Genomic DNA, 25,510 nt, shown 5'->3' with positions numbered 1-25,510 from the left:
TTCCCCGCATCAGTTTTATCTGTCAATTTACGCATTGTCTAAAAACACAGTAGCGGGCTCCTTCCTCACAAAGCAATCGCTTCAAGCGACACCTGAAAATTTTGCTTCATAACTTTTGTTCTATGAGGACTAGAAACTTGCTTTTTAAAATAATTAAAAATAAAGTGCAGGTTTTGGAGCCTCTGCTGACTCTGGGCCCGAACACAAGAGAGTCCCCTGTCTCTCCGCCCACCTTCCGGTTGGCCCTGGAGCTTCCCAGAGGCATCCATGTTGAACAAACTGATCTGAATCAATTATGGAGGAAGAGTGGGGTGGAGGGCAATTCTAAAACCAAAAAAAGGCAAGGGAAGGTGAGGAATGCTGAAAGAGCTTTTGGTCAGGCAAGCCTACTCAGATACGTAGAATGTTGACAGGTGTTTTAACGAGGCTCATTGTGAATTTTAATTACTCTTTGAATGTTTCAAATAGCAGTTTTTATTGATAGTTTTACTGTTCGTTCTTTTGGCAAACCTCTTCAAGGGTTTTTCCCCTTGCAATTAAGCGGCGTACAAATTTTACAAAACACAGTAAAATAAATAAGTGCCGTTATGTTGACTGGCTCATGCTCTCTTTTGGAACCTCGCCTGGAATGCCTCCACTCACTGCACCCCAAGGTGGGGCTTAGGTGGGCGGGCGTATCTCACCTAGCAGGTTATCAGAAGAAATATCTCAGCTAGGGGGAAATCTTTCGTTCAACCCAACCCTGGGAGTTTCAACAGTAGTGGATCCATCAGCACAACACAAGCGAACAAAAACATGGGTGTGCTTCAAATATGGGGAAGAAAGACAGGCGGGGAGGGAGGGCACCATGGGGGAGAATAGGTCGGCAGACACCCAGATCCTCTGGCATTCCAGACAGTTCAGCACAAGAGCACTACTGACACCAATTCAGGGATCAGTCCTTAGGTATACTGCCAAGGGAAGAGGCAATTCTCTGCTTGGTCAGAGAGCTTTCCCTCTTCACTTCATGTCCATCACCACCAAGCGCCTCCCTTGAGAGTGCAAGTGCTACTTGCTGCTACGCCCCATCAGGCTCGTCCCCCAAAACTGAGACCCCGCCCTTAGCTCCGTCTCAGGAATCTCAAAGATTGAGCCTCAAGAGACCTGGTGGTGATCGTGGGACCTGGCGAGAGGAATTTGGCAGGTAGGGGTGTCGCCCTCAGCCCAGTATACCTGAAGGAGCGTCTCCACCCCCATCGTTCAGCCTGGACACTGAGGTCCAGCTCCGAGGTCCTTCTGGTGGTTCCCTCACTGCGAGAAGTGAGGTTACAGGGAACCAGGCAGAGGGCCTTCTTGGCAGTGGGGTCCGCCCTGTGGAACGCCCTCCCATCAGATGTCAAGGAAATAAACAACTATCTGACTTTCTAGAAGACATCTGAAGGCTGCCCTGTTTAGGGAAGTTTTTACTGTTTGATGTTTTAGTGTGTTTTTAATATTCTATTGGGAGCTGCCCAGAGTGGCTGGGAAAACCCAGCCAGATGGACGGGGTATAAATAAATCATCATCATCATCATCATCATCATCATCATCATCATTTAGTATATAAGGACCCTTTGCAGAGAGCCGTGGTGCAGCTGTAGATTGCTGGATTTGTATGCAGAAGGTCTCAGGATGGGCATCTGTGGGTGAAAGAATCTCACAGAACACATCTGGGGGAAAGCCTTTAAAAAAACAAAACAAAACAAAGACCCTGTAGAGCTGCTCCCAGGTAGAGGAAACCGGATGGAGTGACGATCACCCTACGCACTTTATCAAGGCTAAAACTAATTGTGTCCATTACCACTCATGTGTGTCTCAGTTTTGGCTCCAATGCAGATCTCCTCGAATTGATCGAACACTGTAATTATTTTGTCATGAGACTCTATTATACCATACTCCCCCCCCCCTTTTTTTTTGCAGGGGTGGAGGAGCGTCCCTTCCTTGGCGAACATTCAAAAGGTTCTCAACACTTGTGAGGAAACTCGCTCTTGTGGCTTTTTGCACCTGGCTGGTTAGCGAAATCAAGGGGAAAGTGGAGAATAAGAACTTAAGGCCATTGGCCCATCTAGTCTGGCATCCTGTTCTCATGGTGACCAACCAAAGATATGAGGGGAAACCAGTAAGCAGGACCTGAGCACGGGAGCCTTCTCCCCTCCTGTGGCTTCCAGTGACTGGTTTTCAGAAGCATTACTTCTTCCAACTGTGGCGGCAGAGCATAGACATCATGGCTAGGAGCCATCGTTAGCCGACTCTCCTCCATGAATCTGAACAATCCTCTTTTGAAGCCATCCAAATCAGTGGCCACCACTGCCTCCTGTGGGAGGGAGTTCCATAGTCTAACTAAGTGCTTTGTGAAGAAGGACTTTCTTTTAACTCTTGAAGGTGAGTTCCACAGATGGTATTGACACTGCCCATTTCAACTCCATTGCTCTCAACTAGTACATTCTACGGAAGGTGTGGGGAATCTAAGGCCCCCCCCCCCCGATGTTGCTGGACCACAACTCCCATCATCCTTGGCCATTGCTTATGCTTCCTGAGACTGATGGGAGTTTTAGTTCAGCCTCATCTGGCAGGCTAAAGGTCCCTCACTCCTGCTCTACAGAGTCAGGCATTCACCATATCTCCTTCTCACTTGAGTCTCATTTTCATGGAGTTCTCAACCTGTGTCCAAGCTGTACCACTTCTGAATGAAGAGGGGGGAGATCTCATTTGATGGAACACTCTCTGCAAAGAATTCCTCCCCACACGCAGAAAACAAATGCTTCAGGGAAGAGGCAAAGCTGGAACATGGCAGGCTAGATTTCTGCATGCAGAGACTTTCTAAATGAGGGGCATTTAGTAATGAGGGCATTTAGTCCAGGGACCAAATGCAATCTTTCGGGGGAGGTGTTGCTTGCTGTTTTGTCTGTGCTTTATTTGGGGCAGGGAGTGGGGTATAGTGCTTTGCTTTGGGGGAAGGGTCCTGAGTATCACAAGATTTTTTTTGTCCATGAAATGGGCAGCAGCCCACACCAGCTCCTTAGATTTCAAAATATGCCTCCGGGTGCAATAAAGCTTGGGAACCCTTCCAGCACAAACCATGAACACAGAGAGACTATTTCAAACTGCTTCCAATTGTCTGGGTAAAGAAAAAATGTTTTTGTCCGCTCCAGCCTTAGTCAAATGAGAATATATACATGCATATCGGCAAATTTGCAACCCATTCCTTTCTTGATCTGCCCAGCGTTCCATGCCTCTCAAATGCTGGTTGAACTAGAATGATTTCTCAAGTTCATTCCAGATTTGGACCCTGTGCCACAACTTTTCAGCTGCAGCTTTTTTTTTTTAACTGCACCCAATGAATTTTGATGTGGTTGCAGTGTCCTCATACCAAGATGGTCTGGAAGCTGTTTAGAAGAAGAGAAGAAGAGTTTGGATTTGATATCCCACCTTTCACTCCCTTTAAGGAGTCTCAAAGCGGCTAACATTCTCCTTTCCCTTCCTCCCCCACAACAAACACTCTGTGAGGTGAGTGGGGCTGAGAGACTGTGACTGGCCCAAGGTCACCCAGCAGCTGCATGTGGAGGAGCGGAGACGCGAACCCGGTTACCCAGATTACGTGACTACCGCTCTTAACCACTACACCACACTGGCTCTCAAGTCAGATCATTGGTCCCTCTAGCTCAGTAGTGCCTGCACTGCCTGGCAGTGACTTGCCTGGGTTTCGTACAGAGACTTTTCCCAAGCCCTACTTGGAGATGCCATTGGGGATGGAACCGAGGTCCTCCTGCACAGAATCATAGAATTGTAGAGTTGGAAGAGACCACGAGAGTGCAACCCCCTGCAATGCAGTAACCTTTAGCCCAACGTGGGGCTTGAACCCACAAGCCTGAGATTAAAAGTCTCATGCTCTCCCAGATCATTGGGCTACGGCCCTTGTCCAGAGTCGGTGTTTTGTGTATTGCAACATACACTTTCAGAGGACTGGGGGAGAAAGTCCCAGAGGAACTGAAAGGGATAGCAGACTGAGCATGGTTTGGACATTGTATATAAATAGGACAAAATGAGTGTTTTTAATGCCACCCAGAACTCTCCAATCCAATCCAAAAGTCAGATGAGGGGAATTTCAGAAGCATTCCTAACTCAGTGTCCACCTAGATGGGAACAGCGCGGACTCCAGACTTCGCCATCTCTCTGACACCGTAAGTGGGGTGAGGGGTTTGCATTGTGCTCCTTGTCAGATGAAGGCCAAACGCCCTGAGCTTTGGCGGCAACCCAGCCCCAAACCAGCCACTGCTTTTCCTCTGAGAAGGCCTCATGGAGGATGTGAATCGCTGAGCACATTGTCTGGAAGGCGGGGGGGGGGGGAGCTCAGAGGTTGGCGGGGGGAAGGGAGCAGAGCCTGTCCCAGAAGCAAGACAGAAAGTTCCTTGTAGTAACGCAGGAAAACTAGGTTAGTCCCGGCCGGATTTCACAGTCTGTCGTGCACCATTGGCCGAGAAACAGGGCCGCACAGCATTTTGAACCACTTGCCATTGTTTTGGGCTGGGCCCCTGCCACAGGAAAGGATGTTAAAAGGCATTCCTCCTTCCCAGGGCAAACCATCAAGGCTCAGCTCAAAGTTTTCAGCTAGTGTATTTTTAGCCTTCGGGGGGTATTCCTGCAAGTTCCGATTCAAAAGGCTTGGTAGTGTGGCCACAAACTTCAGAGTCCCCTGGTGCAAATGCCAAGTCTTGCAAAAAGAAGAAATCTGGCTCCCCTTTTGCGCCCTTGGCAGCTGTCAGCATGCATCAATTTATCAGGTTTGAAGCCTTTCCCCATTGAAAACCTCCATGCCAGGAAGAGGTCTGCCTGCTAGATTTCAGCATGCCAGCAGCTATTTAATTTCTGCTGCTAAAGGGAGAGGAACAAGGGCCAATAAAAATGTTGGCAACCCTGCCTCTGCTACAAACAAGGTTCCCTTGCACTGGGAACTATGCCTCAGTCTTCCACCTGGAATATGGGGATAACAGGAAGACCAGAACTGGTGTAAGAGTGACAGGAGCCTGCTGCACTTCTAAAATACGATGCACAAATGCTGGTTGTTATACCCATAGAATAGAGAGTAATGTATCCATAATGGAAGGAAGGACGGCCTTCTTGCAGAGGAAAAGCCCCTGTTATTCTCCATCCCCCTCCCATAAAGGGGGGGAAAGGCAGCTGATGGGCAGATCCTGCACAGAAGAGAGCGAGAGCGCTCAGCTCTGTAATGAGAAGGGATGAGCGAAACAACCTCCTCACCATTTGCTCAATGTGTTACGAATCCAGCATAATAAACCATGAGGAAAACCCTCTCCTATTAGAGGGCTTCAAAGTATCTTCGGAGCTCCGTGCTTGCGTTACCCAAATGCATCTTGCAAAGGCTGCATCACATGCTGCTCTTTTCCTCCCCTCGCGTTGCAGCGTCACATCTCCTGATTCACCCTTCCCGGATTGCTTATTATTACATGTGCTTTCCAGCTTGAGGGCCACATCCCCTCCTCTGCAGCCATCTGGGGGCTACCTGCCAGTTTGGGGCAAGGCAGACTTGATTATTGTAACTCACTCTACGTGGGGCTGCCCTTGAGACTGACCCAGAAACTCCAGCGGGTGCAGAGTGCCGCGGTGAGACTCCTTACAGGGTCCTCGCTGCGGGATCACATTCACCCAGTGCTATACCAGCTGCACTGGCTCCCAGTGGAGTACAGGATCAGGTTTAAGGTGCTGGTTTTAACCTTTAAAGCCCTATACGGCCTAGGACCCTCGTACCTACGGGACCGCCTCTCCTGGTATGTCCCACGGAGGACCTTACGGTCTTCAAACAAAAACATCCTGGAGATCCCGAGCCACAGGGAGGTTAGGCTGGCCTCAACCAGAGCCAGGGCTTTTTCTGCGGGACTTGACATCTTTCCGCAGGGCCTGCAAGACAGAGCTGTTCCACCAGGCCTTTGGCCAGGGCACAGTCTGACCCCCTGCTTTGGTAATCCTCACAGAACTCTAGCCCAATGGTTGCCATTAATTTGATTTTGAATGATTTTAGAATGAATTGATTTTAGAATGCTGTGTTACTTTTATTGTTGTTAGCCGCTCTGAGCCTGGCTTCGGCTGGGGAGGGCGGGATATAAATTTTTAAAAATATATATTATTATTTTTATTAAGGCAAGAGGCTAAAAGTGGGTGGAGCTACAGATGTGGCTCTTGCCCTTGTAGAGGAGGCTACGCTCAGCTGGACAAAAGTCAGGTGTTTGTCTAGCCTTCGCCTTAGGGAAGTGAGACGCTCCAGCAATTCGAGGGCACATTCTGGCCAGGCAAAAGCACTTGAGGATGGGGTAGAGCAGGGCTGGTAAGGGGTGTGGTCTGAGGAAAGGGCATGGCCTGGAAAGGGCTGAATCAAGAGGCCTGGAGGCCTGCAGGTTTACAACGGTAGATTGGCAGGGAGCCACAGCTCAAACGAATTGGCTCCCTTTGGCAAATAGTTCGAGCAAAACCAACACTTCTCACGTGCAAATGGGACTTTTTCATTTCCTTTAGAAATTAAAGGGCAGCAAACAACTGAGCACATGCAATGGTAGTGGGGGCTGGCTGCTTAGGGCAGATCCACACCACACATCCAAAATACATTTAAAGCACATGGTTCCACCCAAAGAATGCTGGGAGCTGCAGCTTCTTAAGGATGCTGGGAACTGTAGCTCTGCAAGCAGGGGGAACTATGGTTCCCAGGGTTCTTTTGGGGAAGCCATGTACTTTAAAGGTGCACTTGATGTACTTTAAAAGTATGGTGTTGATCTGCTCTTCGTCCTGCAACCATGCAAGCACGGAAAATATTCAGTTCATAATCTATCTCTGTTTGAGTTATGAAAATAGACCCAAGTCAGGGCTCACAACACCCTGACTTACAAACCTACCAGATTCGACTGACCAACTAATTTCAAGTTTCAGTTCCACCACCAGCAAAGAGGGGAATGGAAATGAGTAACCTCCAGGCAAAGCCTGAGGAAGCTCCTTGTTACCTTCACTTCAACTGCCAATACACACAGCAGCTTGTGAGCCAGTCGGAAGTGCCTGTAGCAGCCGCCCTCCCCACCTGTGGGAAGCCCCACTTCCAACTCTATCATTCTTACCCCTTCCCTGATGTAGCAAGGCCTGGCTTCTCCTGCCAGGGCACTGAGAGCACTGGAAACACCTCTCTGCTGGTGCCTACAATGACTGATCCTGATAGCCAACACTACAGTCACCAAGAGGCTTTTAGAACCTGGTTCACAAACTGTTGCTTGAATCAGCCCAAAGCCCATAAAGGGCTCTGAGGAAGCATAGAGTTCAAGGGCAGGGGGCATTGTGCAAAGCAAGAGCACAGAGTATGTCCCAGAGGATTATTGGATAGGGCTGGATCAGGTACCCCTTTCTCTCCTTCTTGGTCAACAGGACAGTCATATTTTCCCTTGTTCCAAGAGCCCTTCCCTCCATAAAAGAATTTGGGGGGCAGATTGTGCTGGTTTCCCCCCACCACAGCATACATACACTTCATCTCAGGTGTCTCTAGTGTGAATTCTGCCCCCTATAAAAGTCCGCATCGTCTGCCCCCACTGACTGCAGTGCTTGACAATTTTATATTTGGATCAGGCATCCTCAAACTCGGCCCTCCAGATGTTTTGGGACTACAATTCCCATCATCCCTGACCACGGGTCCTGTTAGCTGGGGTGATGGGAGTTGTAGTCCCAAAACATCTGGAGGGCTGAGTTTGGGGATGCTTGATCTAGATAGATATAGATAGATGTACCCACTCTCTGACCCACATATCTGACACCCCACACAGCTTTACTTGACCATCTCAGACCATGTGGCTTAGAGAGCTGGATCCTTCCTGCAAGCACAGAGGAAAGATTCCAGACTGAGCTCTGTCTTCATTTTCCCACATCCGACCAGATGCAGGAGCCCCAGCCTTTATCAAATTAAACCTGCTCCTCTCCTCCGCATCCTTCATTCCCCTGCCTCACAATTCCAGCTCCGTCTACCCAAGCATGAAATGGAAAGCCAGCTTCCTTCGGAATCCACCCAGAATATCATGCAGAGAGACTGTGGAAGGGGAAAATCCACCGACGCTTAATTTCATGCAACAATCGCAACTTAACGTAACGTGTGGGGAAACTCCCCGACATGCGACGCACGTGCATTTAAATTCTTCCTCGTTAGATCTTGGAAAATGAACCGGTGTGGAATTGGTTCATTCGTTTACAGGGCTCCGGCGAAGGCGGAAAAAGCCGGGTATCCACGCCTGTCTCACTCCATTTACATCTCTAAAGGGTTTCCTGGCTGGGAAGCCCACTCAGAACAAGAAGGGGGAAAGAGAGCAAAGCTTCTAGGCTCTGTGTCTGCTTCTGATGCTTTCAACAAGGAAGCTCCCGCCAAACCAGAGACACACATGTTCTCACTCACACGCCTCTCATTATTCCACGAGAAATTATGGCTTTCAGACGGGGAAATGTTACCTGGTGGCTCAGCGTAACCCAGATCTCCATTGTCTTGGCTCGGTTGTATCGGAAGCACAACGCCAGACTCTCCCCAGATCAGGTCCACTTGCGGTTGCTACAAAACCGACCTGCTCTTCCCAGCCGTGCGGAGAGGAAAACCCCCTCCGTCAAAGCATATCCCTGTGTCATAACAGCCAGCCTAGCTCCGCGAACATCCCTGGCGTTGCCATAGCGACGGCTTACCTCCAGCAGCGGTCCAGGGGCTCCTGCTCTTGAGATCTCTCCAGCGTCAGCCGTGCAGAAAGGACCTGCGAGAGATTCCCGGTTCAAGTTCCAGATGTGGGGGTCGGACCGACGGACAGATGGGGGTGCTCATCCCCCACAGGGGGCTCATCGTGTGGCTGCTGAGAGAGAAAGACGAACATGAATTCATCGCCCTCTCTCCAACGAAATCTGCCACCCAGCCAGATGTTTCCCTGTAGCAGCCAACAAGGCATTAGAGCAGCTCATGAAGGCAGCCCTTGTCCCCGACACGCCCAGAACAAGGCAAATGATCTGATCCCGGCAGTTTCCTTTGATCAAGCTTCACACTGAGCGTGCCGAGTAAATCATGTTTTCCCCGAGTCACAATTCCATGCCCAGTTATGAACGGGCAACATAAGCATCCTGGATCCCCAAACCACCTGCAGATTCTTTGCAAAGGGATAGCAGGTGCTTGTTTTTATTGGGGGAGCGAGGAAGAAGAGCCCACTGTGCAGAAGATAATTACTTTAATTACATATATGCATTTTTCGACTCGGTATTTTTAGCCTTCCCCGCGTTTGTTGGCGGCTTACAAATAAACGAAATCAAGCACGTGCAATATTCAACTGAAACTGAAGTGCAATTCATCACACAAAGACCACTCGTGTATTGCACAGGCAGATGATGTTTCAATTTCCCCCTCTCCTAAAGACCTGAGCAGCTGCAAAGGCTTTATTGATACTAATGCTAGGGTCCCCAAAGTGGAGTCCGTGGGCACCTCTGTACCCTCTGACACCAACTTGGCACCAGAAAAGCCCCTTTTAAATTTTTTGCCCAAAAGACAAGATCATTACAAAAGAAGTACAATATTTTATCTATATGTGTACAAATAAAACATAATTTAATTTTTTTGGAGGGATTGTTTGTTTTTGGGGAAGATGTTGCCTGTTCTTTCGCCTGCGTTTTATTTGTTATGGGGTGCCTGAAATGGTTTGCCTACTTGGCAGAGTTTCTTGCGTTACAAGTATTTCTTGTGAAATATGGGTGTTTTTTTAGGAATAATTAAATAATTCTCCAGGGTTTCAGGCAGGGGTGTCTCTCTCTCTCTCAGCCCTACCTGGAGATGCCAGGGATTGAACTAGCAACCTTCTGCATGAACATAGCGGACAACTGCGTCTGGGGGAGGGCTAATCCAGAACTGCCCCCACCCTGCCATGCTGGGAGTTCTCTCTGTTGTGCCGGAGGGACCTTCCATTATTGCATTTTGTACCTGGGAATCCAACCAAAGAGCTTGACAGATCCGTGTATATTTGGAAGGGAAGGAAATGGGGGAACAGGACCCCCCCTTGCCTTCCACAACAAGATGCCAAGATTAAAAGGCTTTCTTCAGTCCCCTTTCAAGATGTATCCAACTCACAAGGTTATCACCTGCCCGGCTGATTAGTTCATCATACGACCGATGGCTGGGATTACAGAGGTAGTGGCCCTTCTTCGTCCCCTGTGAGGACTTGCAGCTGGGACTTTTCGGGGGGAGATTTGAGTGCGCGGACCCCTCCACATTCACACCATGAAATGTAGGTCTCTGAAATGCAAAGCAATATATTCACATTATAGATTGCCAAGGATAACTAACTGCCCGATTCTATGACCACAAGCTTTACTTTCAGAGAGAATTAGTACAGTTTCTTACTGGTAAGATCCATGTTGTTGTTTTTTAATAACTGAATTTCTTTGCCCTTGGGATCAGATTCCAGAAAAAGGGGGGGGGGGTAAACAAACAAACAAAAAAATCAACCAGCTATCTTCCGGGCTCTTCACTGATCCAGCTGCACACCCCGCATAATTGTATACTGCTTTCAAGGACAGGAAAGAGCCTCTTGCCTCTGACCCCAGGGAGGGGCTGCAGTTAATGCACAGCCCAGTGATGAGACAGAGGGACTAAGGATGCAAGTCAGTGGAAGGAAGCCTTGGATATTCCTGGTAATATAAAGGGTATTAGGGGAGGGGTAGTACCTCTGGTGGGGGACATGTCGCGCTCCTTCTGGGCAGGGGTGCTAACTTGAATAAAATACTGTGGGGACCCAGGTAAGCCCCACCCCACATAATTGATCACATGATGCAGAGCATACACACTATTTGAATGGGAATGCCCATCAACTTTGTGGGGGCCCAGCTCCCTCAAATTCTTTATTGTGGAGGCCGAAGCACTCATGGCCCCTAGGAGTTGGCTCCTATCCTTCTAGGGTAGTTTGTCTACCTTTCTACAGCAGGCTAGTTTACACACACACACACACACACACACACACACTTCTATCCTCCATTGAGGCAAGCAAAAGGCAGGATCAGAGTTGTAGGACACATTCCAGCCAAGCAAAGACACTCCAGGAGGGTGTGAAGCAAAGTCAGTGAGGAAAGTAGCCTGGGCAGAGTTTGGAGGGCCTAGAAGGCCTTGACAGACACCTCGGGCCTAAGGTTCCTCACCCATCACTTTTTAAAAAAAGGAAGACATAATAAGTCTATTAACCCTTTTCAGCCATGATACTGAAACCGAACCTCCACGTTAAGAGGCACTCTACCTCTAACTACCTATTGCTGGGGACAAATTGGGGGTGAGGGTTGCTGCCTTCATGCTCCAGTGGTGGGATTCTGCCTGGTCACTGCTGGACACAAAACTCTCTGTGGGGTCCCCTCCTCCTCGCCATGCCATCCGGCCCAATCGCCAGCCCTCTCCCCCAGTGCCAAATCAACAAAACTACCCAAAGGGAAGGGAAGGATACAGCTGCATGTCCTCCCCCCCCCCCTTGTTTTTGTTCAGAAGGGTCAAGCAGAGGAAGAACAGGGCCAGGAGGCTCCAGAGGCCAGTGGGGTTGGGGGAGCGACTGGGTGGGCCCTGGTAGGTTGCCTGACGAAGCCTGCTGCAAGCACCCAGCCCTGAATCTTAAAGGAGCCTCAGCAAAGGAGGGAAGTGGCTGGAGTGTGGTGCATATTTTTCCTTTAAAAAGAAACAGCAGCAACAGCAGTCGAGACTTCTCTCTCTCGCTTTCTAGGCCGCAACCCAGCCTATGAAGATGCTTCTTGCCCAGGGCCGGAAATGAAAGGAGAGATAACGTCTTAGGAAAGATAAAAACCGTGGAACAAAACAAATCTTCGGGTCTGACAGGAATATGTACAGGACAAACTGGGTTGAAGTGGAAACGCAGCAGCCACTTTTGTTGCGCTGATAATCCACCCACCAGGCAAACACATCCATCTGGAATCTCTTTCTCTCTTTCCACACGCACAGACACTCTCGTAGACTCATAGAATTGCAAAGTGGGAAGGGTTCCCAAGGGTCCTCTAGTCCAGCCCCCTGCAATGCAGGAATCCCAGCTAAAGGCCACCCAACCTCTGCTTCCAAGGAAGGAGAGGCCACCACCTCTCGTGGGAGTCGGCTCCTCTCACGTAAGTTGAATCCATTGGTATGGGTCCCACCCTCCAGAGCAGGAGAAAACAAGCCTGTTCCATCTTCCATGTGACAGCCCTTTAGATATTTGAAGATGGCCCTTGTAGCTCCTCTCAGTCTCCTCTTTGTCAGGCCCAACATGCCCAACTCCCTCAACGGTTCCTCATAAGGCTTGGTTTCCAGACCCTTGATCATCTTGGTTGCCCTCCTTTGCCCACACTCCCAGCTTGTCAAGATCCTTCTGAAATTGTGGTGCCCAGAACTGGACACAGTACAGTGGTACCTCGGGTTACAGACGCTTCAGGTTACAGACACTTCAGGTTACAGACTCCACTAACCCAGAAATAGTACCTCGGGTTAAGAACTTTGCTTCAGGATAAGAACAGAAATTGGTGGCATGCCAGCAGCAGGAGGCCCCATTAGCTAAAGTGGTGCTTCAGGTTAAGAACAGTTTCAGGTTAAGAACGGACCTGCAGAAGAAATTAAGTTCTTAACCTGAGGTACCACTGTATTCCAAGTGTGGCATAATAAAGCAGGACTATTGCTTCCCTTGATCAGGACACTATACTTCTGTTGATGTAGCCTAGAATAGCATTAGCTTTTTTTTGCTGCTGTATCACACTGTTGTCTCTCTCCCTCTCCCCTTCTGGTAGGGCTGGCAGTTCTCAACCCCCTACCTCCCCTCCAGTTTCCTAATGTCTTGCCCCTGCATGGTGGGATGTGGGGGAGAAGTTCTCCCTTCCGGTAAGGGTGGAACTGGAAAAGCTGCCTGCCTGAAACCCCGAAGAGCCATTGCCCACAGACTGTCTTGCCAGAGTGGTGCATGCTCTGGTCATCTCCCGCTTGGACTACTGCAATGCACTCTACATGGGGCTACCTTTGAAGGTGACCCGGAAACTACAACTAATCCAGAATGCGGCACCTAGACTGGTGATTGGAAGTGGCTGCCAAGACCATATATAACAGCAGTCCTGAAAGACCTACATTAGCTCCCAGTACATTTCTGAGCACAATTCAAAGTGTTGGTGCTGACCTTTAAAGCCCTAAACGGCCTCAGCCCAGTATACCTGAAGGAGCGTCTCCACCCCCATCGTTCAGCCTGGACAGTGAGGTCCAGCTCTAAGGGCCTTCTGGCAGTTCCCTCACTGCGAGAAGTGAGGTTACAGGGAACCAGATCGAGGGCCTTCTCGGTAGTGGCACCTGCCCTGTGGAATGCCCTCCCATCAGATGTCAAGGAAATAAACAACTATCTGACTTTTAGAAGACATCTGAAGGAAGCTGTATCAGGAAATTTTTAATGTTTGATGTTTTATTATGTTTTAAATATTCTGTTGGGAGCCGCCCAGAGTGGCTGGGGAAACCCAGCCAGATGGATGGGGTATGAATAATAAATTATTATTATTGCGAATCTGCACAGACACCTCAAATAGGTGGACCAACAGTCTGTCACAGTCCTCTTTGCATGCATAAAGTCCCTGGTTCAACCCAGTTGATGCTGGGAAAGACTCCTGACCAAGGGTGAAGCAGAATATCTAAGTGCACACGATCACAGTGTGACCTTATGACCCTTGGCAGCTTCACCCTTGTCCTTTTAATTATCCCAGTGACTTGAAATGTTTTCTACTGTGATGACAATAAAGGTATTTGATTTGATTTGACTCCAGACCAACATCCTGGAGATACCCCACTGCCAGTCAAAGTCAAGAAAACTAAGCTGGATGGGCGGACTCTGCAGAAGGCAACTTTCTATGTTCTCAGGTTTCTTGACTCTTTAACAACTTGCCCCATCATTCCACCTGCATGGTGGTATGGGAACCATGGAACATGTGCCCATTACACAGCTGTTTTTTAAAGGGCTGGCTGGCAAATTTTACCAATGATTTATTAAGTAAAAGCAAAGGCACACCTAGGATCCCTTGCACCCCTGGCAAGGAGCTGTACTGGCAGACTCACCGGGGGGGGGGGGGGAATCACTTTACTGCAATAGCCACAGTATTTTACGTGGCCCAAGTACAATACTCGAAGCATCTTGCGTGAGGGCAAGGCGAGAAAGAAGAGCCCCCCCAAAACTGCACACTTTTGTGCCACAGTGTGAAAAGGATGGGAAGCTTCTGCTGCTTCTCGCCATAGAGCAGCAGCACGTCGCCACACACCTATATGTCAATCAACTCCATAGGTGATTTTGGGGAGGGAGGCTGTTCCACCAAGCAGGGCCTGGTTTCGCCAACCCCTTGGTATGCCTTGGAGTGAAAGATGTGAAGACTTGCAGATGCTCACCTTAGCACAGGGTCTACCTCTGCAAAAAACCTGCATCAGCAAGCTTCTACTTCTCTGTAAGGGTATATTCACATTCACCCCATGATCTATTTGTTGCCTGCTCTGCTCCCAGATATCTAGGCAGGTAACCATCAGTTCTGTAATGTTTAAGCAAACTGGTTAAAGAGTGTGTGTCCATTAGTGAGATCACACACCCACCTACCCCAGATGCATTTCAAGCTACATTTGCAAAGCGATGTTCACATCAAAGAGGGGGCAGATGTGTCTTCACACACACCCCACATGACCATTTTGGGGTTTCCCTGCCCCCCCCAATTTCCCCCACAAAACTCCTACTCATTGAAGCATCACCTGCACATATGCGAAGGAAATGTCTGCATTACCACTTGTTCCACATCCAGTTTTCTAGCTGAATTGATACTGGCTTGAGAAAAAAACACACACACATCAAACCCAGCAGAATTTGTCAAGAAGCTACAGGATCGATAGGGAAGGCGGCTAACGGTGTATGAATGAGGCTTCAAAAACTAGCCATGGGAGCCCACAGCACGAGGTAAGTAGGCAGTAATGGAAGCAGCCCCTAAGTAGCAGTAAAGGAGCAAGCCCCCTTGCCCCACTTTGCCAGGATTCAGAGCTGGCCTCTTCCCACGGAGCTCTCTGTGGCTTAACATACTTTGAGCTCATGGGCTTAAGAAGCTTGGACTTCAAGCTGGGTCATGCTATGAAAGGGTTCATTTGCAGCAGCAAAATCCAAGCAGTCTTTCCCAAAACTCAACCCTCTCTCAAAGCTCGTAACAAAGACACACCTTCCTGAGAGAACCTAGCTGGCTTTCGTGCTGTGTTATATAATGTGCCTAAATGAAAGCCATGGTTTGGGCTAGGTGTTGCAACGGAGCTTATTTACAAGGAAATGAAGCAAGGCTTTACTAAACACGAGCTGCTAGATTGCTAGATGGGCTCCGATCTTGCAAGGAAGGAGCAGGTCTGTGCATAAATCTCAGGCGGCCTTGCTCGTTCTACAGGAAGGAGGTCAAAACAGATGTGACCTCTAGCATCCACCACACCACAGTCCTGCTGCTACAGGAATTAAAGGGGGGCAGGGAAGAGGATATCCCCATTGTCTCTGCAAAGCTAGCTTCTGAATAGAATCACCAACACTTAAAATCCAGCTCAGTCCTCTCCTCCTCCTGGCTTCTTGGATTTCACCAGGCAGACTTCCCCCCACACTTGCAGCATTGCGGAAGTGTCGTCCCCCCCCCCCCGCCGCCCGCAGATGAAACCCAAAGGTCTGACGGCCCACACCAAATTAGAATTTGATGGCAGCAGGCGCGTTATACTGTAGCTTACAGCGACCTTTATCATGCGCTAAGTGCAAGCAGCCGCACACATCAGGCTTCAAGCACACAGGAGTTTGAAACCTAGCATCCTTCCGCTCACCCTTTTGTGCACCCTGATGCCACAGCCGTGCCAGTGAGTGCACCACAGGTGATGTGCCACGTAAACTGTACCAAGTCAGATCATCAGATCAAGTCAGACCATTCGCCAGTCAAGCTCAGAAATGGCTACACCAAACTGTAACAGCTCTCCGGGATGTTTTTCAGATGTTAGAGGCTGAAGTTAAGGCTCTGCCGCTGAACTGCAGACTTTGCACAACAGATTTTGCAACTGGTCCCCCCACACCCTGCTCCTGTGCAAGTCTGGGTGATGAAGCTTGCTTGCGCATCACCGTGCACCCCATGGGTTTTGCAGGGAGAGCCACAACTGCCTCTTCCCCACCACATCCACACATTCGGGGCCCATCTGTGGAAACTGCACAGACTGCATTCCATCTGCGCTCCATCTGTGCGGAGAACGGTACAAACACATTGGAACTTGCCCGAAAACAAAGCCAAGCCCTCCTGCAAAGGAAGAAAAGTTAGTGCTTTTTCGCAAAGGGCACAGATTTCATACGACAGGATTCCCAGAGGCATCCCCAACAAACTCACGTGGCTGGTCTTGGGTCCAGTTTTCGCTCCCTTGGAGGTGTTTGCTCTTTGCACAGCTGGGAAAATAAAAACAGAGGCTGCAAAGGGTGTGTGGGAGGCGAGCTTCCTCTTGGCTCCCCTTTTCCTTTGCGAAACCAATTGACCGCGGACTTTAAACAGTCCCTCCTTCTTAGCCACCCTGGGAGAATTAGCGCTGCTGTGAACTCGCTGCCAAGTTGCCTGCCAACCGGGCTCTGCCGCCTGGCACATCCATGCTCCCTTGGTGGCTGCTTGAAAGGCCTTGCACAACTTCGCCAGCGAGATAAACACTCCAGAACTCTGTAAGAGCCAACCTCCAACTCGCCGTTTATCACATAAGCAGGGGAGTCAGACACACACACACACACAGCAACACACACACATGCAATCCCGTCCCAAGGCTGCCAAATCCAGGCCAGGATTTACGAGGAAGGCTCGACCACAAAGGGTTTTATCTTTGGCTTTTAGATAAACGGTCCCAAAGCAGCTTGTGAGTTTCTTGGGGCAAAGGGGAGGGGAGGAGAGAGGAATCAAACAACAGGCCTTCTCAGCAATGTTTTCTGGACCATGAAAAGCAGGAGGTGCCGCATCATATGATCGCAGCCTATTAAGTGAGCAGCAGCAGATTCCAAGTCAGGACCGGCAAACAGACAACAGGGGGCTGTGCCCTCGAAAGCAAGGAGCAGAAGAGGCCACCCACCACCAGGGTCATCTAGTCCAACCCCCTAAAATGCAGGACCCCCAGGCTGGTGGCCTTCAGACGTTTTGTGGCTTCACTGTCCATCAGCCCCCAGGCGGCACGGCAAAAGTTCAGGGATGGTGGGTTCGCAGTCCAGCAAGATCTGAAGAACAGCAGCTTGGTAAGGCTGGTCAAGGCCATTCAAATGCTGCAGCAAGAAAAGCCTGATCTTGTAGGCTGCTATGAATTATGCACACACATATTGTTGCTCTTCTTTTGCATAACTGAGTCTGCACTTTTGCCTGTTTTGGATAATTTATTCCACCTTTGCAAGTCACAGGGCAGAAGAAAGAGCTGTGCAAGGCGACCCCGCCCTCAGCTATTGCAAACTTTGTTCCCGTCATCCCCACTGGCTTCTGTGTCGGGCTTTGCTAAGTGGGTCTCCTCCTTTTGGACTGCAGCTCCCACCGGCCCCAGTCACCATGGCTGTGCTGGAGGGCATGCAGTTGGCCAAAGCTTTCCTAATATTTGAACCGGCATTGCCTGTCTGCTTCTAGGGATGAAGGAGAGATTCAGTTGTGTTCAGGTTTTAATGAGAAGCGACCTGATTTGCACTTCTCAAACACTTGTGCAAAGCAAAACATAATTACAGTATTCATCAAACTTTGCAATTCCCCAAATGTTGTGATGCAGTTCTCCAGTCAGTTTGTATAAAAATGCCTAATTATTGGAAAGTGTGCCTTAAAACACATACGTCCGTGGAAGTATTTCATTATATAAGAATACATTGTTTGACGGAGTGTATTAGCCAAAACTGCATCCCAAAACGTGTATATTTGGAGAAATGGGTACTGAAATGCTGACAACTTTTCATAAGGATTTTTTTAAAAAATCTCTGCAGAACTGTGGAGAACTGAACTTTCGCTTGGAAAAATAAGAAACTGAAGTGGATAAATTTGTCCGCCCTCATTCCCTGCTTCTGAGCATGGCTTTATTTCTCTGGAAACAGAAAGCTCAATCACAAATGTGTCCTGAGGTCTCTTCCCTACCTGATACATGAACATGCCAGGATCAAGCCTCTCCAGTGAGGCTGGAGGGGCACTTATTTGCTGTAGCCTTATTAATAAAACTTCCAACTGGTAACCATGCCCTTTAACACCCATCCAATGAGATGTTCAGTGTTCTGAAAGAGCTACAGTGGTACCTTGGGTTACATACGCTTCAGGTTACATGCGCTTCAAGTTACAGACTCCGCTAACCCAGTAATAGTACCTCAGGTTAAGATCTTTGCTTCAGGATGAGAACAGAAATCGTGCTCCGGCGGCGCAGCAGCAGCAGGAGGCCCCATTAGCTAAAGTGGTGCTTCAGATTAAGAACAGTTTCAGGTTAAGAACGGACCTCCGGAACGAATTAAGTTCTTAACCCGAGGTACCACTGTATGTCCCATTCTCTTGTGCACCATAACTTCCTGTTCATTTGTTGTTTATGCTGTTAAAAAACACTATATTTTCATGCTGCAAGTCGGAGCTCAGTGGCTCTGATTGTTCCCAGCCTGCATATCAGGCCAGGAAGTGACCAGCTCATGGGTCCAGTATGGCTCAGGAGGCCTCTTCATCTGTCCCTTTGGACTCTCGCCAGACCTCACCCCTCACCAGCCCACCTGAGTCACAAGTCGATCTGTTGCTCCACCCACTATTGCCTCTGGCCCCGCCCCCACCCAGGAAGGTTGCTCATAAAGGAACACAGCCTTGGGTCTGAAAATGGTTTCTGACTCTTGCTGTAGTTGCTATCAAGCAGAGACAGTGCAAGGTAAAAAACCTAGTAGTGTAGATTGCTGAACTACGAGACTTGGAATTGAGTTTGCACTGGGAATACACATACCCTAACTGATATTATAGGGAAAACAGGGTTGGAAGCAGGAATGCTTCTGAATACCAGGTGCTGGAAACTGCAGGAGGGGAGAGGGCTCTTGTGCTTGAATCAGGCTTGCAGGTTTCCCACAGGCATCTGGTTGGCCACTGTGAGAACAGGGTGTTGGACTAGATGAGCCATTGGCCTGGTCCAAAGTTTCTTACATTCTTAAGGTTTACTGGAGAACAGCATAACAATCTGGACAGGCACCATCTGGAAGCAGTTGCAGTTCCTTTTGTATCAGCCTTTGCCGCCTTAGAGGCTTCAAAATATTTTGGACTAGAGTCCAATGGAGTTGTACTCCAAAATATCTGGAGGGCAGCAGGTTCCTGGTGGCAGCGTTACAGAATGAAGCCTTGGAGAAGGCAATCCTGACCTCTAGTGGCCACAACTTCTAAATGCACAAGAGACAGTCTATAACATGGGTAGGGAAAATTAAGGCCCGGGCCAGATCCGGCCCAATCGCCTTCTAAATCTGGCCCACGGACGGTCCAGGAATCAGCATGTTTTTACATGAGTAGAATGTGTGCTTTTATTTAAAATGCATCTCTGGGTTATTTGTGGGGTCTGCCTGGTGTTTTTACATGAGTAGAATGTGCGCTTTTATTTAAAATGCATTTCTGGGTTATTTGGCGGGCATAGGAATTTGTTCACCCCCCCAAAAAAAATATAGTCTTGCCCCCCGCAAGGTCTGAGGGACAGTGGACCGACCCCCTGCTGAAAAAGTTTGCTGACCCCTGGTCTACAATATATACTGTATGTTCAAAGCTCTAGGCTGGAACACCCTTAAGGCAACTGGGGATGGTGGGAGAGGGGCCTTCTCGCACATGGTGTACATACACCTTCCTGTCATTTTGCTGACGGTGCTTAATAGAGATTGCAGTGTAAGACATCCACGAGGCATGGAAGAGTTTGCCACAATTAGGGTTGCCGTATTTCAAAAAGTGAAAATCCAGACACAAAAGTTGTTGCGCTTTTGGGAGCAAAGCTGTTGATCAACTTTGGCAAAACTGCAAAAAATAAATAACGTTTTGGAGCTAATTTAAAGGAAAATCACCAAAAACATCACTGCCGACGTAGGTAGTCATATATGCACCCGGATTTTCCCTGACATTTTTTGCGATTTCCACCTAGACACTACTTCCGACTGCAGTATTCCAGTTATGTCCAGGAAATTCCAGACGTGTGGCAACCCTACCCACAATACTGGGCCAATGAAACTGAAGGAAGAATTTATTGCAATTGTCAGATGATGTCTGCCATTGCAGTGCAGATATTGTTTTGGAAAGCTGGAATTGGGTAGGGTCACCGTTCAATGTGAACTGAATTGAATTTCTCTTCGATCCTTAGTTTGGGCTGATGGGATTTGAGTTCAACATCATGTAGTATCTGGAGGGCCTGAGTTTCTCCTCCTCCTGGTTAAAAGCTTTCCAGGTTGGGGGTTTGGGCAGGGGCAGAACTGTAACTGGAGCAGGTTTCACCTTGTGCCGGCTCACTCACAGCCATTTCAGAAATGATTATAAATATAAAATTAAAAGCCGTCATAAAAATTTAATTTGGCTTGGTGGCTTTCTGGAACGTTAATTAACACTTATGGGCGTCCCAGAGCACAACTGTGTGAAATCCTTTTTAACCGTCAAGAATTGATTGAACCTGGTACCATCCATGGTCGTTAGGCCTGACCTGGGTGCGCTTCTAATCACAGTATGCCATATTTAACATTTTTATAAAAATACCCAGGTATAGAAGAACCATTTTATGGGCTCATTTCAGTGTCTTACCTTCAAATATTTTAAATGGCAGATTGCCTCGAGACCCAGACGGACGTGGTCCGTGTTAACTGTGCAGAGGCCAATCTCTTGTGTTCTTTTCTGGATGTTTCCATCAGGGGCTCAAAGAACAGCTAATATATCCTCTTCATGGCAAGTTTTCTGCTTAATCTTCAGAGAGCCTCCTGAGTTCCTTCTTCAAGGGGACTGATGAATTTATTGCCACACAAGTGGCCAAAATATCTGAAGTTGTACCGTATTGGCCTGAATATAAGCCACACCCGCAGATAAGTTGCACCTTTAAAATTCAAGGGGGGAGGAAGAAAAAAAGACCCGAATATAAGCCGCTCCCTTAAAATTGTGTTTTATGCTGGTGCTGGTGGTCCTAGGAGCTATGCGCTGCCATGGCGCCCGCCATCTTGCCTCACCGGAAGTCCTGTAAAAGCCAATTTTTGCAAGGCCGTGAATTTAAGCAGCACTTTAACTTTTCAGTGTCGGAATTTGGAGAGAGAAAAAAAGTGTGGCTTATATTCAGGCCAATACGGTACTTGCTGTGATCATTAGCTTATTTTTAAAAATAATCAGCTTTTGGTTTGTTTGTTCTTGACCAAAAATCATTGCAATTTGTCTTCTTACAAGTCAGTGGACGATAATGAACATCTGACTGACCAACCATGGAAGTCCACAATATGCTCAAGTGCCTTTGTTACTTGGCATGGCTGGGATATGTAGCTGACATGCGCTGCGGCCTCCTCTGGTTCGGCTTTTGGGAGGTCGCCCTTGAGGTCGCCCTGACTGAAAATGATTTCCCCACCCTGCATTACATATTTATTTTGCGAGTCAGTCTAGGGAAGCTGCAAAGCTGCATTACGTTGTTGCTGGTTTTGGTAAATTGATGCCTAGGCCGAGTCTGACATCAGCGTAGCGATTTAATCTACTTCAGGAGCATTTCTCCTCTTGTGGATTTACTTTTGCCTCTCTCACACACACACCCCTCACTTTTTGCCAGTTTCTAGTGTGCAGCCCCCCAGGTGGTCACCGGTGAGGAAATATGGAGACCCTCTTCTCATGAACTGGCAAGGGCAAGGAGCCAAGGCCCCGCTCTCCCAGGAAGGCCCACTTACATTAAAGGCCGTGAAGCCCCACTTCCCAGCTTCGTACCATAGATTAAGATACCACAGTGGTGTCCGACGCAAAAATGAAGGAAGACACAAAAGGCTGGTTTGGTAGACATTTTTTAAGTGTATTTGGTTTAAGAAAATACAGGAGCACTACTGCCACATGGGCCACAGCAGAGGTCAACAGCACAAAAAACTCCCTAACAAAAGCACTGGCTTCCCCCTGGAGAATTGTTTTGGGTTGTTGAGTCTTGCTAGAGAGGGGGGCATCTGAGAGAAAGAGAGCAATGACATGGATGGGTGTTGAATCGGGGTGAAACTCTTGCGAAGACAAAAACCGAACAAGAAGCAAGATTGCAGCTGGCAGCAGGCAGGCACGTTTTCGGTTTAGTGTTTTAATTTTGCACCATGCCCTACCCCCACCCAAATTAAGGCAAGAGAACAGGCGCATTGCAACACACAGCACAGGTTTTGCTACGTTGCTGCCCCATCGAGGAGGGTGCATTGCAAGCTACTGGCAAGCTACTGGCAAACAAAGCTGCCCAGAGGTTCCTGAGGAAAGTTATTTGCCTGCAATCCAAAGCCGCATGCAAAGATATATGTGCGCATGGAAAAGGTGTCCCCCGGTCCCATCACACACCTCACTCTAGTTCCATAGTGGAGAGCATTTTTTAAAAACTGTCTACAAGGGGGGGGGATTTGAACTGTGGGCCACAGGGAAAGTAGCTGCTGTTCAAGGGTGAAGGGGGGATCCCTGTCTGAGACACACACATGTGAGAGGGGCAGAGGCTAGGGCAAAATCAGAGCCCCTACAGAACTCCCTCAAGAAGCTCAGAAAATTTGTGGATCCTTGAGAAGTGACCAGATGGCTCTGGCTAAAGGGATCAAGTGGGATCTTTCTCAGAGCACCCAATATTGCCAGTCTGTATGTACAGCTCACTCAAGAGCTCACAATTCAACAGGGCCCAATTTAGGGTAGATCAGGGGTTGCCAACATGATGCTCTCCAGGTGGTGTTGGGACTCCCATCAGCTGCAGACAGTACAGCCCATGGTTATGGATTATGGGGGTTGCCATGCCACTTTAGGTCCAGGCTAGAGAAGAACCATGCAGGATGTGCTTACAGACCCAGAGTCCTAGGCCTACTCACAAGTAGGGGGTCTGTGATACTCCTTCACTGCCTGTTAAGAATGTGTTTGGGAGGCCAGAGTATACAAGGCCCCCACTTGGGCCTTCCATTTGCTAGAAGCAACACAGGCCTCATTCCCCCACCTTGCTGAACTCTCTCTGCGCTATTGACCTTGTTTCTGGATCACGTTTTGGACCGAGATTCTCTGTGCCTGACCCTGCTTGTGTTGAGACTTCACTGCACCCTTAGGTGACTTAGATCCGGTATGTCTTCCAAACTTAACGTGAGACACACATCTGAAAACTGAGGAGACCCAACTGTCTGCTGCAAGAGAAGGTGGCCTTTTTGAATCCTCGGCTGGGCAGGGAAGAGAAACAATATCTGCAGACAGGACTCCACCAACAGAAGACCATGGTGGGAATCCAGCCTTAGTCGGAGACAAACAAGGGACTCAAGGCTGACAGGGGCTGCCCCATGCGCATCAATGGGAGTAAAAGCTCCGTGGGGTGGCCCCACTATGGAGACAGGAGACTTTGTTGCTGGGCACTACGCTTCCCTGACTGTGCATCGGCTGCTCTGATTTCACAAAGGGGTGGGGGCTAAAAAGACATACAAAACTCCCCAAACCTATTTGGTGCTTTAGCTAGGAAGCTTTGTAGCTCAACAGCCCGTTTAGGGCATCGTAGTCAAACTCAGGCACAGAAAAAAAGCTGGTCCCGGAACTGAAATCAAAAGGCACTTTCCCCCGAACGTTCACTACACCTTCCCGTAGCCCTTAAAAAGGCAACCAAAACAAGAGCACTGGCTACGGCAGCCATCTTTCAGCAAGGAGCTGCCATCCTTTGCTTCTGGGCTGCCAGTCTGGCAAAGACCATCCTTGCCAAGGCACATCGCGGCTACCACCCGATACACACCCACCCCTTTCTCCCTCAAAGCGCCGCCAAAGAACAATACAGTACATAAATGTCAACCCAACAGCATTTATATTGGCTATTATAGCATAGCAGTTGGCTGTAAGGAGGAGGGGAGGAGGGATAACAGCAGCTGCAACTCGAGCAAAGCAAGGCAGAGAGGCAGAGAGAAAAAGCTTTGGAGAGAATTGTTTTTGGACCGGACAGCTGCCAAGCCCCAGCTGCCAACAGCCTTCTCTTACAATGCGGGAATCTTACATGCTTGTTTGCCAAAGGAAGGTGGTTTCAATTTTTGAGCCAAAACATTTCCTTGAAGCAAAAGTGGGTGTTAGGTTGTCATGTGCACCCCCAAAACTGTCAGGAGGGGCATCAAAAGTACACATCGGGACAAGTATAGTATATGAGCTGTTTTGCGTGGTGGGAAGAGCTAAATCTAGATTTCTTCATTTAAAGGCACAAATGTGGATGCAGTTCATCTGAATTTGGTTCACTCACACCGGCGATTATTTTGTATTTATTCTGAGTGGGTGAAAAGTAGGGGTGCAAACTAAATTTTAAGATGAAGCGGATTTATAATCCTAGTCAGTTTAAGGGCTGTTTTGCATTGTAACTGCCTTAGAGGGCCTCATCAGCATCGAGTAAAACAGCCTGACAACAGACATTGGATTAAAGTATGGTACATTTCCTGTCCAGGATCTCAGACCAGAATTTAGACTGAAATTAATGTGGGTTTTATTTGAAAGCAGAGTCTCACATTGACACTGTAAACAAGGCTCCACTCTGAACCAAGAGGGTGTCTCTATGAGAGTCAAACTGTTTTACCTCAGGTGTGGGGACTAACTGTGGGTTACAGCTGCTGTTAGCCAAGAGTGGCTTATGAGTATAATTCATCTTTAGTGTATTCCCACAGGGAAACAGCAAGTGCAAAAATCCCTCTCAGAGTTTTGTCCCTAGGGGAGAATATGAAACCAAGAGGGCCTCGTCTCTGTTGGCTGTTTTTCTTTTTTCCTTTTACATACAGAAACCTTTGGTATTCCAATGAAAAATCTCTCTATATATCTCTATACATATACACACCCCTATGTTAAGGAGATATTAAAGTAAAACATTTCCCCCCTCCTTTTTGGCACCAATAACTCAAATTTCTTTGGCTTGGTTGTGGTTTTTTTTAAAGCTTTTCTTTTTGTTATAGAAAAAAAAATTCTTAAAAAACCCCTGAAGCATCTTTAGCATTTATATATATTTTTATATATCTCGATATGTAATAATAAAGTATAAATTCCTGCAGTAGAAAATAACTCCTTTTATAAACGTTTCTTCTGTGCATGTAAGGAATAAGTTGCTTTTTGTCTAGCAGGCTGTGAGCGTTGTCGGGGAACAGCGGCAGGTTTACATGATGCTGCAGTTTTGAGGGCCCTGGAGGGAGACACACACAGAGAAAGATTTTTATTAATAAAATTAAAACTAATTAGAAGCTTTTTTAAACAAAGGGAACTCAAACCCCCTCCCACAAAAAAAAAAAAAAACATACATTAAAATATACAT

General features: G+C 48.2%; 2 protein-coding genes across 17 annotated transcripts in view; both read right to left on the bottom strand.

Moving 5' to 3' along the window:
* Positions 1-21,015, bottom strand: part of LOC310666458 (semaphorin-4A-like) — a 68,231-nt gene extending 47,216 nt beyond the window's left edge. For 2 of the 15 annotated variants that reach the window (XM_083417315.1, XM_083417331.1), the window contains exons 1-2: positions 10,141-10,309; positions 8,728-8,885 (exon numbers count right to left, since the gene is read on the bottom strand). The gene's annotated coding sequence lies outside the window, so the exon portion shown is untranslated. Of the gene's footprint in view, positions 1-8,502; positions 8,889-10,140; positions 10,310-10,740; positions 10,798-16,431; positions 16,881-20,820 lie in introns of those variants that run through there. The other 13 variants (XM_083417330.1, XM_083417318.1, XM_083417316.1 and 10 more) reach the window with 13 other exon arrangements.
* A 1,015-nt stretch (positions 21,016-22,030) lies between these two features.
* The window catches only part of LMNA (lamin A/C), a 48,403-nt gene continuing 44,923 nt past the window's right edge, over positions 22,031-25,510 (bottom strand). For both annotated transcript variants that reach the window (XR_014505920.1, XM_083417351.1), the window contains exon 12: positions 22,031-25,381. Coding sequence is in view for 1 of the 2 variants with exons in the window: in XM_083417351.1 (XP_083273477.1) it covers positions 25,355-25,381 (27 nt within the window). In the remaining variant the exon portion in view is untranslated. The remainder of the gene's footprint in view (positions 25,382-25,510) is intronic.

This window comes from Podarcis tiliguerta, assembly GCF_965153285.1.
Source record: "Podarcis tiliguerta genome assembly, chromosome: 16".
NCBI classification, from domain to species: domain Eukaryota; kingdom Metazoa; phylum Chordata; class Lepidosauria; order Squamata; family Lacertidae; genus Podarcis; species Podarcis tiliguerta.
Note: the sequence above shows the minus strand (reverse complement) of the source record. Positions and strands in the feature narration are given on the sequence as shown.